We start from the raw sequence: 14,716 nt of genomic DNA, 5'->3' as shown, positions 1-14,716 counted from the left end.
TAAAAAATGCATTAGTACTAAACAGGAAGTGACATCAGAAAATGGTAGCAGTAACCATATGTCTGGCAAGAACAACCATGAAAGGGCAGAAATGAATATACAAGAAGAATCTGAAATGCTTAATAGTAATTTTCAAATTGATAAGAAGCTATATCTATTTAGCATAGATGCTTAAAGCAACAACAACAACAACAAAAAAAGCATAATCTCATGGTTTATAGGCTCTCGTTAATCTTTTCCACTCTGATGTGAATGAAACGTCTCCACACATCTCTGAATAAACAGTGAAACACCTGCAGCTGCAGTAAAATCTAGAACTCTTCTTAGTAGGTCTACTGCTCTGAGGTTTCCGTCTCATTTCTCCACAACAAGCTATAAGGTTCAAAGGCTCGTCGTTTTAGCCTGGATTGGGTGATACTGCTTGTCAAAGATGACAAATGAATGATGGACATCTTTATAAACAACAAGACAAAAGACTATTTTGTCTTCGATACACCAGGAGGCACTGGCTTGACTTGATGAAAGGACGAAGTTCTTGTTTTCTCACGTCATCACTGCTGCATGGATTTCACCATGGGGTTTGTCAAAAGATATGCACAGTAATTTCCCATTATCTAAATAAGTGCAGCCGAACTCTTATCTGCTGCAAAAAGATGGAGGCGACTGTAGAAACGCGTTGAACCAGCAGACTCATCAACTATTAACGATCTGTTGAGATTTACAGCGTTGACATATTCATAAACCTAAAGTGCTTGCATCGTTGTTTAAAATGAGCCAGAGCCCTGTAATGTACAGATAATGAGCACCATTGAGTGGCAGGGAAATGTTCAATCTGCTAACATATGATCAATACTTTAACCGCAGACAATAATACTCCATGAACACCAGCAACTCCATTAAAACAACTACAAAAAACGTCAGTGTGGAGCTTGTGAAAGTGCAGGTTGGTTAAAGTCTTGCTACGGGACTGTGTTGTCATTTATAATTAGCAAGTGGACTTCCGTGTCACTGAGCCTGAGCTGCTTCCGTATCAGGAGAAGTTAGTCTGCTGCCACGGTCCACTGCTTCAGGCAATAACCTCAACCTTACAAGTTTACAATGCGCGCGATTCCCGATGAGCTGACGACGCTCATTTCAGGTAACATTTATACAGTTTTTATTTATTTACACTGCGCTGTTTTCCGCGTTAATTTTTTTTGTTACAAGTCTTAAATCGTTTTGCTTTGTTTTTTTTCTTCAAAAAGAGGAAGAAGAATACATTCAGTATGCTATGGATGTGTTTTTTTTTTTTTTTTTTTTTTTTAAAAACGCCAAATCAAGTCGAACCACACGTTTTTTTTTGGTTTTTTTTTTACAAAGTGTTATTCATAAATATTTGGCGTCAAACCTTTAAGCTGCTGCTTTCTCTGCGTTGTTGTGCCTTGACATAACCACACCATGCATGAATGTTTCACCTGGAATGCTGTTTAGATTTGGAGAATTTCCTCGGTGATGGATTAAAAGGGGAAAGTTTAAGCAAGAAGGCAAAAGAGAGGAGAGACATCTTCATAAAACGAATCAAAGACGTTAAACAAAGGTAGTGCTGCATTACCCTTACTTAAAGCATTTCCCGTTTTAAATTGTTTAATTATTAAATATGCTCTTCTGCTGTATTTTAAAGCTGTTTATATCAATTTCTTCTCCCAAATAGTTTCCCACAAGATTTCAAGGACAGAAGTGAGTGTTATTCTTTTTCCTTTTCGAATGATTCAGTAAATCTGCAACTGTTAATCTAGTCCCGGGCTGGGCAAATCTGGTCCTCAAGGGCCGCAGTGCTGCAAGTGTTGGGAATTTCCCTGCTGCAACACATCCTGATACCTGTCAGACTTAATTTGCAGACTTGTGCAGAGCTTGAAGTCAAACTCTGCTCAAGTTTGCTAATTACCCATTGATACGAGTCAGGTGTGTTACAGCAGGGAAACTCCGAACACTCTCAGGATTGCGGCCCTTGAGGAGCAGAGTTGCCCTCCCCTGCTCTAGTCGCTCCTAACCTGGAGGTCATGGAATACAGATCACTATCAAAACTCACAGCTAAAAGGATAAAAGTCATACCAGACAACATAGGATGGACAAAGATCATTTGAACTGATGAAATGCCTATGCTTAGATACACACATTTTGAAAACCACTGTATGACACCACAACCTGGTCATGACCATCACTTCACAGCTTGTTGTGTACTCCATTAGGTGGAGATGACTCAGATGATCAGGAGGAAGTTGACAGCAACAACGATGGAGGGTCGCTGCAGTCAGAGCGCACAGACAAGGATGATGATGCATGCGAGGGTAAGACACAGGCCCTTAGCAGACTACTGGAGTGGACTAACAACTGCTCACAAGCTTTAGATTAACACAGGGGACAAGTGGCATGAAAATAAACAAATCTACGTCTGCTCCTTGGAGAAAGTGACTGACTGTCACAATGAGGGAGACAGTCCAACTGTAACTTGGCAACATAGTTGGGAAGCAATTTGAGGGCACAACTGCAACCCACCAGCACTTCCATCACCCCACCCTTTTGATAGTCACAGCATATTTTACTGTTCTCAGCCAACAGTCAGGGAGCTGAAAGTTACTGCTATATAGCTGCAGGTTGGAAATAAACATTATACAGCAACTTAAACCCAGTGTGAACTGTCACAGCTGTCTAAGCAAAATGTTATGTTTACTTTATTAAGTAGAGTATAAGGGAAATCCTTGGTGATTAGGTGAGTTTATAGGCTGTGAGCAGCTGCTAGTTTTATGGCTGTTCTTTCATACAAAGCAATTTTGACACAGCATTTGGACATCGCATTGAAGTTGCATGCTGCAAGGGAAACCACCTCCACTGATAAGTAAAACATTCCCGATTAAAGGCTCTGTGACTTTTGCGGTTAATTATTATCAAATAAACAAATACATGAGGGTAAAGCGTGAGCAGAAATCCATCTGTACATTTTTTTAGAGTATTCTTTGTACTTTTCTGTATAGAAAAAAAAACAAGATGATGATGAGTTTAGCTACATTTATATATTTGGATTTCTTTACCTCTTTTTCCAGGTACCCAACAGTTACCACCTGTGCCAGCTCAGGACCTTACTTCTGTTTTTAAAGCCGGATATCTTGAGAAGCGGAGAAAGGGTTGGTGTTATGCTAATTCATGTTAGAAAAGAGGATTCTAACTTTTTATTTTTTAGCCATAACATTTTTAACAATAACCAGATAATAATGGATAGCTTTACAGAGAAGAATGGAGTTTACAAAATAACATTGTTCATCAGTGCTTTTGTTATTCATTTACTTTTTACCATATATGTGAAATTTGTCTTTCTTTAGATTTAATGTAGTTGTTTTACATGTGCAGATCACAGCTTTTTTGGCACTGAGTGGCAGAAAAGATGGTGTGCTTTGAGCCATCATACCTTCTACTATTATGGCAGTGAGAAAGGTTTGTTATATTTTTCTCATATTTTTCAAAGTGTATACATCACATAATGCCTGAGAAAACCTCCACAGAAGGATTACTTCTGTTTGTATTTCACCCATCAGTGATGTCTTTCTTTCCTCTAACCAGATAAGCAGCAGAAAGGTGAGTTTAGTATCATAGGGTACTCCGTCAAAATGAACAACACCCTGCGGAAAGACTCAAAAAAAGACTGCTGCTTTGAAATTTCTGCTCCAGACAAAAGAGTCTATCAGGTATACTTTTCTGCCTTACATCTTTCAGTTGTAATCAACCTAAATCTGTAATTCCTATGTATAGAGTCTAATGTGTTTGACCACTAAGATTTATTTTTAAAACTGGATCATTCATTTCACTCTGCACAGGTTCAATCCAGTCTGCATATTTTAAAAATTCTAAATGAGTGTCTCTAACATTCATGCTTTTCCATGCGGAACGTTTTACTATGCATAAATGCAGTATTATTTGTTTATGTTAATTAACACATATTGAACTGAACACTTCATTGACTGCAGTTTTCATTTCTTTCCTCTTTCACCACAGTTTTGTGCGTCATCGGTGAAAGAGGCGGATGAATGGGTGAAACAGATAGACTTTGTTTTGAAAGGTGTGAACTTTTCCAGTCATAAAAATGTTTTATTATGCTCTGTTTTTATCTGAAATACCAACTTTATTGCTACCATAAGAATTGGTTAAGTTGAGGAACAAATTGGCATTTTCATAATTTTGGTTCAGACAGATCTATGTTCTCCTTTCTTTTGTAGATATGACAGGCATCATCCCAGAAGAAGACGAGGAAGGAAATGAGTTGTACGATGATGTTGAAGCTGTTACCGAATTTGTTACACCTTCAACATCAACTGAACCTGGTGATGAAATATATGAAGAGCTTCCAGGTTTGTTCATATTTTGTACTAATATCCAAAAAATATTGGGTAAATCTAATTTTTTATATGGTTTACTTTTTCCCTAATTCAAATGGTCTATTATCTGGCTATCAGCAAGTGTAAACCACACAAAGTAATGTATCAGTTTGATGTTTTTTTCAGAAGAAGACATGCCCACTCCAGCAAAACTTCCTCCAAAGGTTGAACCATCAAACAAGCCTGCTCCTCCTTCTGCAGGTACACAAACCTGACATTTTTCTGTCTTAATATAAGTATGCAAGCCTGTCACTTGTATATTCTTAAAATGATAATAATTTTACCCAATGATGTAGAGGATAGAAGAGAGTGCCCAACAAATGATGATTCTGACTGTGCAGAAAAAGTCACAGATTAAAAGAAGTGACAACAGAGGAAGTTCTTTAAACAACTGAAAGTTAACAGAACTGGAAATAACTTCCCAGCTGACCAACTTCCTTTTTACAATAAATGGTGTGTTGGGGGACTCTTTGCTACAGAAGTATTTATATGTCTCTCTCTCTACTGCATAATTAAATTAGCAAGCAAAGCGGCTCACCACCAAAGTCAAAATGGCTGCAGTTATTGATATTAAAGTGTAAACTGCAGCTACCAAGACGTAGTTTACAACATGGTTAAAGCATAACAGTTTACACAATTTTTCTTTGTGCATTTCTTTATGAGGAAAACATTGCCAGGAGCATGCTCAAAGTCTGCACAGAATGAATAGCCCTTTAAGCTTGGAAATGGAACAATGCTACTGTGTTGCTTTAGGCAGCATTGGACCATTAAATCCTGCTGTATGCTCTGCACTGCCTCCTGCTGGATGAACTTTGTGCTGACAACAGAGTAACAGAGCTGTACACTGAACCTGATTCTGCTGAAACAAAATAAGTTGTCACCTAATTACCGATTTTTTTTTTTTTTTTTCTTTTCCCATCCAGTTGATAAGAGCACAGACTACCATAACTACTACCAGGGCTTGTGGGACTGTGCTGGGGACCTCCCAGATGAGCTGTCCTTCAAACGTGGAGATGCCGTCTACATCTTGAGCAAAGTATGTATAGAGATTACTTGGCTCGTAATCAGCTTCGCCAGTGCTGTATTGTTAATGGTCTGGCAACAAGCTTCACATGAAATGAGCCTCGAGAGAGCAACAACTTTATTTAAAGTATTGAACAGAAAAACCTATTTTTGTGCTTTACTTGGCACAGCTGTCAGAGAGCTGTCTTCACAGACTGATTAACTGAAAGGCACAATTTTTAAAACATTTTTAAATACATCAATTATGTTCAACATGGCTCTCACGGTGATGTTAAATGTTTTCTTCTTAAAATGTTTTCATGACGCAAAAATCCATCTCTATTTCAAACTTTAAGAAATGGTTTGCAGTTAAAATGGTTTTGCTGGTCATGGACCACCTAAATAAGTGAGTTGTTTTGAGGCCCTCTGAGGAACTGACTATTTAGATTCATTACTGGCAGGGCTTGGCCTGTTGCCAGAGGTGGACGGCTGCTGGTCAAAGGCAGACTGGGCAAAATTCTTTCTGTGGCACTCTGATGGGGATTAGTTGTGTCACAACGGAAACTGTTTTAGTGCTGTTGGCCGGGGGTGAGCTTAGCTGGCACAGAGCACCATTCCATCACTTCCATCTGGACTGTTTCAGCACAGAGTCACTGCTGCCATACTAGGCGCTGAGGAGACCTGAGCCCACACACCTCTCAGACATCTCTCTCACCTCGCCAAATAGGAATGTATGTTCTCAGGAAACTCAGGCTTAGCATTAAGAGCAGGTGAGGACGTGTGGTGGACGCACAATTTCCGAGGCTTGTCAGCTCAGCAAGGGTGGGAGAACTGAGGGGCCATTCTGTACCTTTATTATGTAACTAGACAGGAGACTTTTTGTACTTTGCAGGTTCATGTGAGCACTGGAGTGGATTTTGTTGTGATACATTTAACGGGATGCTTTTAGACATCAGTTTGAAAATAAAAAGATGGATATCATAGAAAATTGTAACATGTAGCCCACCTAGAGAGGCTATATTTCCTGTCTGGTTAGGTTTCTATAGAGCATGGAGTCGACTGGGACACATTGCTGTCAACTGGCCACGTCTCTTTTCAAAATTCAAGTCTGCCATCTAGTGGCAGCAAAATGTAAAGAAGACTATTGTACGTGCTTCAGAACTTTCCTATGAGGAGTTTACTATTCATAGGTACAACAAGAAATGACTTTACATTAGTTACAAAATCCTAAATTGGATAATATAGAAGGAGCATGCTTTAAAACTGAGTTGATACCACAAATGAACGATAAAAGCATGTTGCTGAGTTGCCAAAGAAAACATTGCTTGTCAATTCCACAAATGGCACAATGTTCAATAGAAAGCATGTGGTTTCAAAAATCTGAATCATTGAATTAATTCTCTGCAGATGAATGTGCTGATATTAACTTCACTGCTAATGGAGAGGCACAAATGCTCAAGGCAGACAAACCTCTCAATGCTCGTTTACCAAATGCCTGTTTATTGCACCTTCTTGGTGTGTGGAAAAGGACCAAGAATCAAGTTGCCCTTTCACTCAGACTGGGAGTGCCATTAGCTGAAACCTTGGTATTGGGGGTTGTTGCCTGCTGCGAGGGCAATGGCCATAAAACCCGTCTGGACTGCAGCAGCCAGCTGCAGCTAAAGGCACAGCCGTCTCCTTCCCTCCTCCTCCATTCTCCTTTCTCCCTTTTTCATTGTATCCCTCCCCCATTCCACAGCTCAGAAATAGGTATGGTGTTTCAACTGTGAGACCCCCCAGTCAGGACCCTGGTGCAGATTATAAGACTTGGGAGTGCTTGTTGTCACAATATGCTGCATGCCCTATGTATATGTGTGTGTGTGTGTGTGTTTATAAAAAAAAAAAAAAAAAAAAAGAAGAAATAAAATATATGTATTTTCAGGTACAACTCAGAAAATTAGAATATTGTGAAAAACTTCAATATTTTTATCACTCATTTCAGAATGTGAAACCTATATATTTTCTATATTCATTACACATAATGAAACATTTCATATATTCAGTCCTTGAAATTTTGATAATTGTGGCTTATAGAAAATGAAAACCCAAAATGCAGTATCTCAGAAAATTCGAATATTGTGAAAAACTTCAATCTTAGAAAGTCATGGTGCCACACCCTAATCAACTAATTAACTCAAAATACCTGCAAGATATCCTAAACCTTTAATGGTCTCTCAGTCTGGGTTAGATGGCTACACCATCATGGGGAAGACTGCTGACTTGACAGATGTCCAGAAGATGATCATTGGCCCTCCACAAAGAGAGAAAGCCATAAAAGGTCATCTCTAAAGAAGCTGGTTGTTCACAGTGCTGTATATATGTGTATATATATTATACATACATATATACAAACATATCAATAACTAGAACAGGGATGTGGAATCATCTTGTTCCTGAGTTCTGACTTGAAATGTTACAGAAGTATTGTCATCTTTCAGTCCTGTCAGGATATGATTTCAAATGTTTGGAGGCTTTGATGTAAGGTCAGGCTCTCGTCCATAGAAGAGATGGAAGTTTATCCTCCCCTTGTCTCAGATATTTCCTCATAGTATCCTCTCATCGCAGCATGCTGACTGCCATTTGGAGCTATTACTTGTCAAGCTGCGACAGATATATGTGTGAATTTCTTTGTGTATAATAAGGTTATTTTATGGATGAGAGAAAAGAGTGTGTAATCCTAAAACTAACACCAGGTAGAAAGATAATCCAGGCAGATACATTACTGAATGGGTCTATGAGGCATTGGTCAGGGAAAGTCAAAGAAGTAGGGGCTCCTCATCTTATCCCAGCAAGATAATGTATTCCTCCAAAGGAAGCATAATCCGATAAGAAGAAAAAGAGAACATAAGTAAATGAAAAATGTTAACATACAATATTTCAACAAAGATTAAAATGACTACAAAAACACAAAATAATTTATCATGATCAAAGTTTTCATGGGGATGCAGAAAGGTTGAGCCAGATCAAACAAAAAGTGCCAGAACACAACAAATGTTAAACTTGGATGATCCAAAAATTATGCCAAGTTTATCACATATGTAGAGAGACAGGTTTCAAATGGCTACAATATGATGGGAAAAGAGACAAAGCGTAACTCAAAATTGCCAAAAGCAATACAGCGGACACAGAAGTATTATACACAGAATGATTATAAAAAGAATAAAATCAGAATGTAACATAAAATAACATTTAAGAGGTTTGAAATGACCTGCAATGACAATAAACAAACAAATCCAAAACAAGACATAATAAGCCAAGAATTAAGGGATAAAAATGTGCCAAATTAAATAAAAAAAACTAAAATTGGACAAAAAACATAAAACAGTCAGAGAAGTGTATTGTGTTTGCAAAATAGTAAAAAAGAAAAGAGAAAAAAAGCATGCAAAGCATATTTAGATCACATAGCATGTACTGCAGAGGTGTCCAGTTCTGGTCCTCAATGGCCACAATTCTGCAGGTTTTCAAGGTATCCCTGCTCCAACACACCTGACATAAACTAATCACTCATTGTGCAGAACTTCATAGGCTGTTTGATCCCTTTGATGGAAGCCAGGTGTGTTGGAACAGGAACGCATTGAAAAGCTTCAAGCACAGCAGCCCTCGAGGACAGACTTTGGGCACCCCTGATCTACGAGGTTTGTTTTTGTTTGGGTCTGTTTTGGTCATTTGGCATGCCTTACCCATCTGTATCTGATATGTGGATGAAGACTGCAAAAAGCAGATATTTTAGATGTCAATTGCTCTGCTGTTGCTTATTGTTGCTACTAATTGCTATTATTATAAGTAAAAGAGAGCTCAGTATGATTAGTTTTTCAATGTATCCATTTCTTTTACCTTTCAGGAGTACAACCATTTTGGCTGGTGGGTCGGAGAGAAGAATGGAGCTATAGGAATTGTTCCTAAAAACTATCTGGCAGAGTTGTATGCTCTGTAAATAAACCTAATTTAAGTTGCATAGAAGTTGGGCACGTTCTGTTAGTTTCTCTTGCTTGCAGTTTAAAATGATCAAGACATGAAATAAATCCATGGTATGTTGACTGGCATTTATTCTAAATTGTGAGAAACTGATTGAAATATTTTCATCTGAATAACTGTTTTTTTTTCTACCATTTTGTATGAATTTATTTTCTCTTGAGATTGTGGATATTTACATCATTTTCATACACTGCTTTTTGGCTTATTTGATGTTTTTGTAAATGTAAACTAATAAAAATATATTAACCACCCCCTTTTTTTGTGTGGCTTTATTTCATTTGTTTAACCTTCTATTTAAACCACAAGGTGGCAATGGAGTCCCTTAGATAATCATATGTGACCTCTGGAACAGAGGACACAAATCTTGGCATGATGTTTGCAGATCAAATTGACAATGACAGCTACCATAAGAAAAGAAGGAGGGGTTCAGAGAATAAATTAATTACAAAAATCTATGTGAAAAATGTTAATCAATATAGGTTCAGCCTGAATGATGAATGACATTGTTTGTCCTCTTTAATGCCGTGCAGTGAAGTCCCTACTGATATTAACCACAATAAAGCTGGCAGTATGTGCACATCTTCCTGGTTAAAAGACTCCGTTGTATTTCTTTTATTCATTTGGTCAGCACTTTTGTCCTAAGCTTCAGAAGGAACTTTTTATTTTTATTTTATGGCACCTGAGAGACTTTGCTGGGCAGAGGATCACAGCATGGCAGATGGTAGGTTGTGCCACATGTCTGAGTGAAATGGCTGAGGTGCACTAATAAGGCAGTCACCCACATAGAAAGCTGGGGTGCTTATAGCTCTCTAAGGGGCTGTTTGACAGCAGGCAATGTGGCCTTAGCTGAGCATTTTCCACTGAGGACACATTTGTACTGTACAAATAATTTTACAATCTCCTCACTAAAATGTAGTTGTGCAACAATTTTGTACATTAGGGTAATGTCTTCATTTATATTTGGATGTAGAGAGTACATGGCCTTGTCAAGGCTTTTCAAGGTTGGGAGGAAAATGGAAAGAAAATTCATTCATTAGCCAATAACTCACTGTATCTATTTTTTTCTTCTTGCTCCTGTCCCTCTGCTTTGTTCCTGCTGAGTGATGAGCCATAGTCCTCTGTCCTCTGGGTGACATTCAAAGCAAACATAAATCCTGGTCTTTATGGTATAGTGCAGAGATAAAGCTTCCCTACTAATTGGAGATGTAATATATAACTATAATTACTTATAGGATGTAGGTCTACAACATTCAACATACAGAACAAATGCTTTGTTTTAGGGCAGTAGAGCGAAACTTGAACAATGGGTAATTAAGCCACTAGGATGACAAATGAAAGTGAGGATTTTAACCCAATTCTTGTTGTAAAAGAACAAACTGTGGATTTAAATACATAAACACATATTTCCTTACTGCTGACACAGTGTGGCAACTCCTTCCAAAAAGCCCATCTCTTATTATTTGGCAATGGGTCAGGTTGTCAAAGGCAAGCAAGGCTATGTGCTACCTCTCAGTTTTATGTGCCAATAAAGAGTTTCCTTAATGGATGTCAACTTCACCCCATCTCCAGTTTGATTTGGATTGCCATATCCTCAGAATATACAGGTGCTTTTATTGCAATTTAACATCAAGATATAATGTTTTGAAGATAAATGCCAGTGTGTCATTAATCTTCTGAGCACTAAATAACACTAATGATACCAGAATATCACTAATTAATACTTTAAACCATAAAGAGTCACTTCCAACAGCCAAAAATATATAGATTGAGCTGCTTGGTAATAATAAATAAATTTGGCTTCGCTGAAAGAGATGATGGAAATATAAAACAAAATTAACCCCTGTGGGATAAAATCTGCTTTGGTAGTAATTTCACGCTGAAGGCTTACAGTTCAAATAGGTAATTCTGACACAAGTTGCCAACTATAACATTTGTTATAAACTAGACATTAATCCTCAATACTTCATACCTTCTACATTAAAAAATATTGCCGTTGTTTTATGCCATTGCATTCAAAATTGAGAAGAGGGTTAAAAGCCACATCTTAACCACTTCAGAGATGTAATCCTGATCAGGCTGTCAGCTGCTTCTTCTGCTCTTTAACCAGGTCACTCAGCAGTAGGTCACATCACAGCTTCATGGAGAGTTTCTGTCAGGAATACCTCAAGCTTATTTATGTGGTGTCCCCAGGCATTTTGCAGGAAATATATCACCTCTCTGACAGGCCCTATGTCAGCATTCCATTAAAGCTCCCCTCCTGGCCTAAATCTTAAAATTCGAAATAGACACTTTTTAAATGTAAGTCACCCTTAATTGAGGTCAGTTTCTGTTAACATAACTCATGGCAGCAGATGAATTAGTTTCCTCTGCTGGCTTATGATATTGCAAGAAGACATGATGTATTTAAAGTGAAAGCTAACAACAGCCATGACAGGCTGTTCTGAAAATTCATATGTTTGCAATTTGAGGTGCAGATTTGTTTTTATTTTAGTGATTTTTCAATGTGTAATATTATGAGGGGAAGACCAGGGTTAGTAGCAGGCCAATAAATATGGGCCTAAATGGCTCATTTATTACCAGCACCACATGTTCTCACATGTTTTCAGTCTGCTCTCTTTTCCCTCCAGCAGCCTTGTGGGAGGTGCTTGATGTCAAGAGAGGACCAGCATGTGTCTGGAGCAGGAGACACAAGTTGCTCCAGGGTCTGAAAGTCAGTTTTTCTGGCCTTAGAAAGCAGGCTACCAGTTTATGCCCCTTCACATACAGCAGATATTTTATACTAATGAAGCTGTTACTGCTGCAGTTTGGCTCGTCATCTCTCTCACTTACTGTACACATCACTGGTACAAACAGGACTCATGTTCCAGGGTGTGAGGTTGGCAGTCCAGCCTGTCAGGAAGGGTAGAGCTATGTGCTGACATGTCACTCAAAGTAAATCAGGCTTATCAAAGTGGCAGGTGTTTGTCCACCTGTTATAAACATCTCCCACACTTCACCCCTGATCCATCTCGCTGCAGATTATTTATAAGGCTGCCGGCACCGTAATCTGGCCCTGTTTACTTTCTTGCAGTGGCTCTAATATCAGGTTAGTGATCTGCAGCTGATTTACAGTACTTGTTAGCGAGGTGAGTAATGACCCTGGATGGCTTGGGAGCCTTGCTTGTAATCAATGCAGGTCAGAGACACATGTGAAGTTCCAACTGAAATTACAGCCCTCTGTAGGACTTACACCCTTTTGCGCTCCAGCTGATCATCTGCCAGTCCTGTGCAAATTGATCACCCCAGTTTCCTCTTTCTTCTCTTCTCCTGCTCTAAGTTCAATGCCTCTGGTTGCAAGACGCTCACATTCATGACGAAGTCCCATCTCAATGTCAAATCTGTAAATAGCTTATTTTGGTAAAATAGCCCTCTGACAGAGGAAGTGAATGTATAAAGGTCGAGTTACAAGAGCTTGCAAAGCTAAATAAGTCCCTGGATAGAAGATTATTGCCTTCACTTCCATTCAATGTCAGCTTTGGTATGTCCAAGTTCAGATCCTGCCAAGCTAAGAGGAGCTAAATTAGTGTCTAGGCTACACATGGACCTTCTCATCAGTACAAACTGACACAACAACACCATCACTGCTGTGTACCTCAAAGGAAATAGCAATAATAGTGTCTTCATAAGTGTGAGTTTCTTGTTTAAGTTTAGTAACTTCTTAAGTATAATAGAGGAGTCTACTGTATGTGAACATACATATATATATTTAAAAAAAAAAAAAAAAAAAAATATATATATATATATATATATATATATATATATATATATATATATATATATATATATATATACACACACTGCTAAAAAAAAAATAAAGGGAACACTCAAATAACTGGGGTCTGGATTTGAAGTTATACTCAAAATTAAAGTGAAAAAACACACTACAGGCTGATCCAACTTTGATGTAATGTCCTTTAAACAAGTTAAAATGAGGCTCAGTAGTGTGTGTGACCTCTGTGTGCCTGTATGACTTCCCTACAACACCTGGGCATGCTCCTGATGAGGTAGCGGATGTTCTCCTGAAGGATCTCCTCCCAGACCTGAACCAAAGCATCCACCAACTCCTGGACAGTCTGTGGTGCAACTTGGCGCTGGTGGTTGGAGCGAGACATGATGTCCCAGATGTGCTCAACTGGATTCAGGTCTGGGGAACGGGAGGGCCAGTCCATAACATTAATACCTTCGTGTTGCAGGAACTGCTGACACACTCCAGCCACATGAGGTCTAGCATTGTCTTGCATTAGGAAGAACCCAGGGCCAACCGCCAGTCATGCTGGAGGATGTTGCAGGCAGCAGAACGTTCTCCACGGCGTCTCCAGACTCTTTCACGTCAGTCACATGTGCTCAGTGTGAACCTGCCTACATCTGTGAAAAGCACAAGACACCAGTGGCAAATTTGCCAATCTTGGTGTTCTCTGGCAAATGAAAAGTCCTGCATGGTGTTGGGCTGTAAGCACAACCCCCACCTGTGGATGTCGGGCCCTCATACCACCCTCATGGAGTCTGTTTCTGACTGTTTGAGCAGATATATGCACAATTGTGGCCTGCTGGAGCTCATTTTGCAAGGCTCTGGCAGTGCTCCTCCTGTTCCTCCTTGCACAAAGAAGGAGGTAGTTGTCCTGCTGTTGGGTTGATGCCCTCCCACGGCCTCCTACATGTCTCCTGATGTACTGGCCTGTCTCCTGGTAGCACCTCCATGCTCTGGACACTACGCTGACAGACACAACAAACCTTGCTACAGCTCGCACTGATGTGCCATCCTGGATGAGCTGCACTACCTGAGCCACTTGTGTGGGTTGTAGACTCCGTCTCATGCTACCACTAGAGTGAACGCACTGCCAGGAGTCAAAGGTGACCAAAAAATCAGCCAGAAAGCATCGGAACTTATTTTTGTGTTTCCTTTATATAAATATATGTGCGTGTGTGTGTGTGTGTGTGTGTGTGTGTGTGTGTGTGTGTGTGTGTGTGTGTGTTTGAGTAACTTGTGTCCAATAATAATGAAAAATTGTCCATCTACAGCAAAACACGTTGAGTCACAAACTGAATATAGTTTTCATTATTGCTGCATGTTCAATGTCCAAGATTGAGATATTTTGGCGAGCTTCTTTTCAGAACTTAAAACTTTCTGATTCAGGAAATCCCATAATTTTATGTGTATTTTAATGAATTCATCATAGGTCTATAAGGGTGCTATGAATAATTATCATGCAAATTTAGGATACTCATTACATTTGTATTACAAGAGTAGCAGGTGG

At 39.1% G+C, this 14,716-nt stretch overlaps 1 protein-coding gene across 1 annotated transcript; it reads left to right on the top strand.

Moving 5' to 3' along the window:
- Window positions 1-1,098: 1,098 nt before the first annotated feature.
- On the top strand, window positions 1,099-9,381 carry skap2 (src kinase associated phosphoprotein 2; the record flags this gene model as incomplete). Its single annotated transcript, XM_079241368.1, has 12 exons — window positions 1,099-1,138; window positions 1,471-1,576; window positions 1,691-1,716; window positions 2,229-2,327; window positions 3,081-3,161; window positions 3,385-3,468; window positions 3,595-3,719; window positions 4,027-4,090; window positions 4,248-4,379; window positions 4,533-4,607; window positions 5,330-5,442; window positions 9,289-9,381. The coding sequence occupies 12 exons, from the start codon at window positions 1,099-1,101 to the stop codon at window positions 9,379-9,381; spliced, it is 1,038 nt and encodes a 345-aa protein (XP_079097494.1).
- Window positions 9,382-14,716: the final 5,335 nt, after the last annotated feature.

Source organism: Telmatherina bonti (assembly GCF_933228915.1).
Source record: "Telmatherina bonti genome assembly, chromosome: 5".
Classification (NCBI taxonomy): domain Eukaryota; kingdom Metazoa; phylum Chordata; class Actinopteri; order Atheriniformes; family Telmatherinidae; genus Telmatherina; species Telmatherina bonti.
This window is presented reverse-complemented; position numbering and strand designations above follow the sequence as displayed.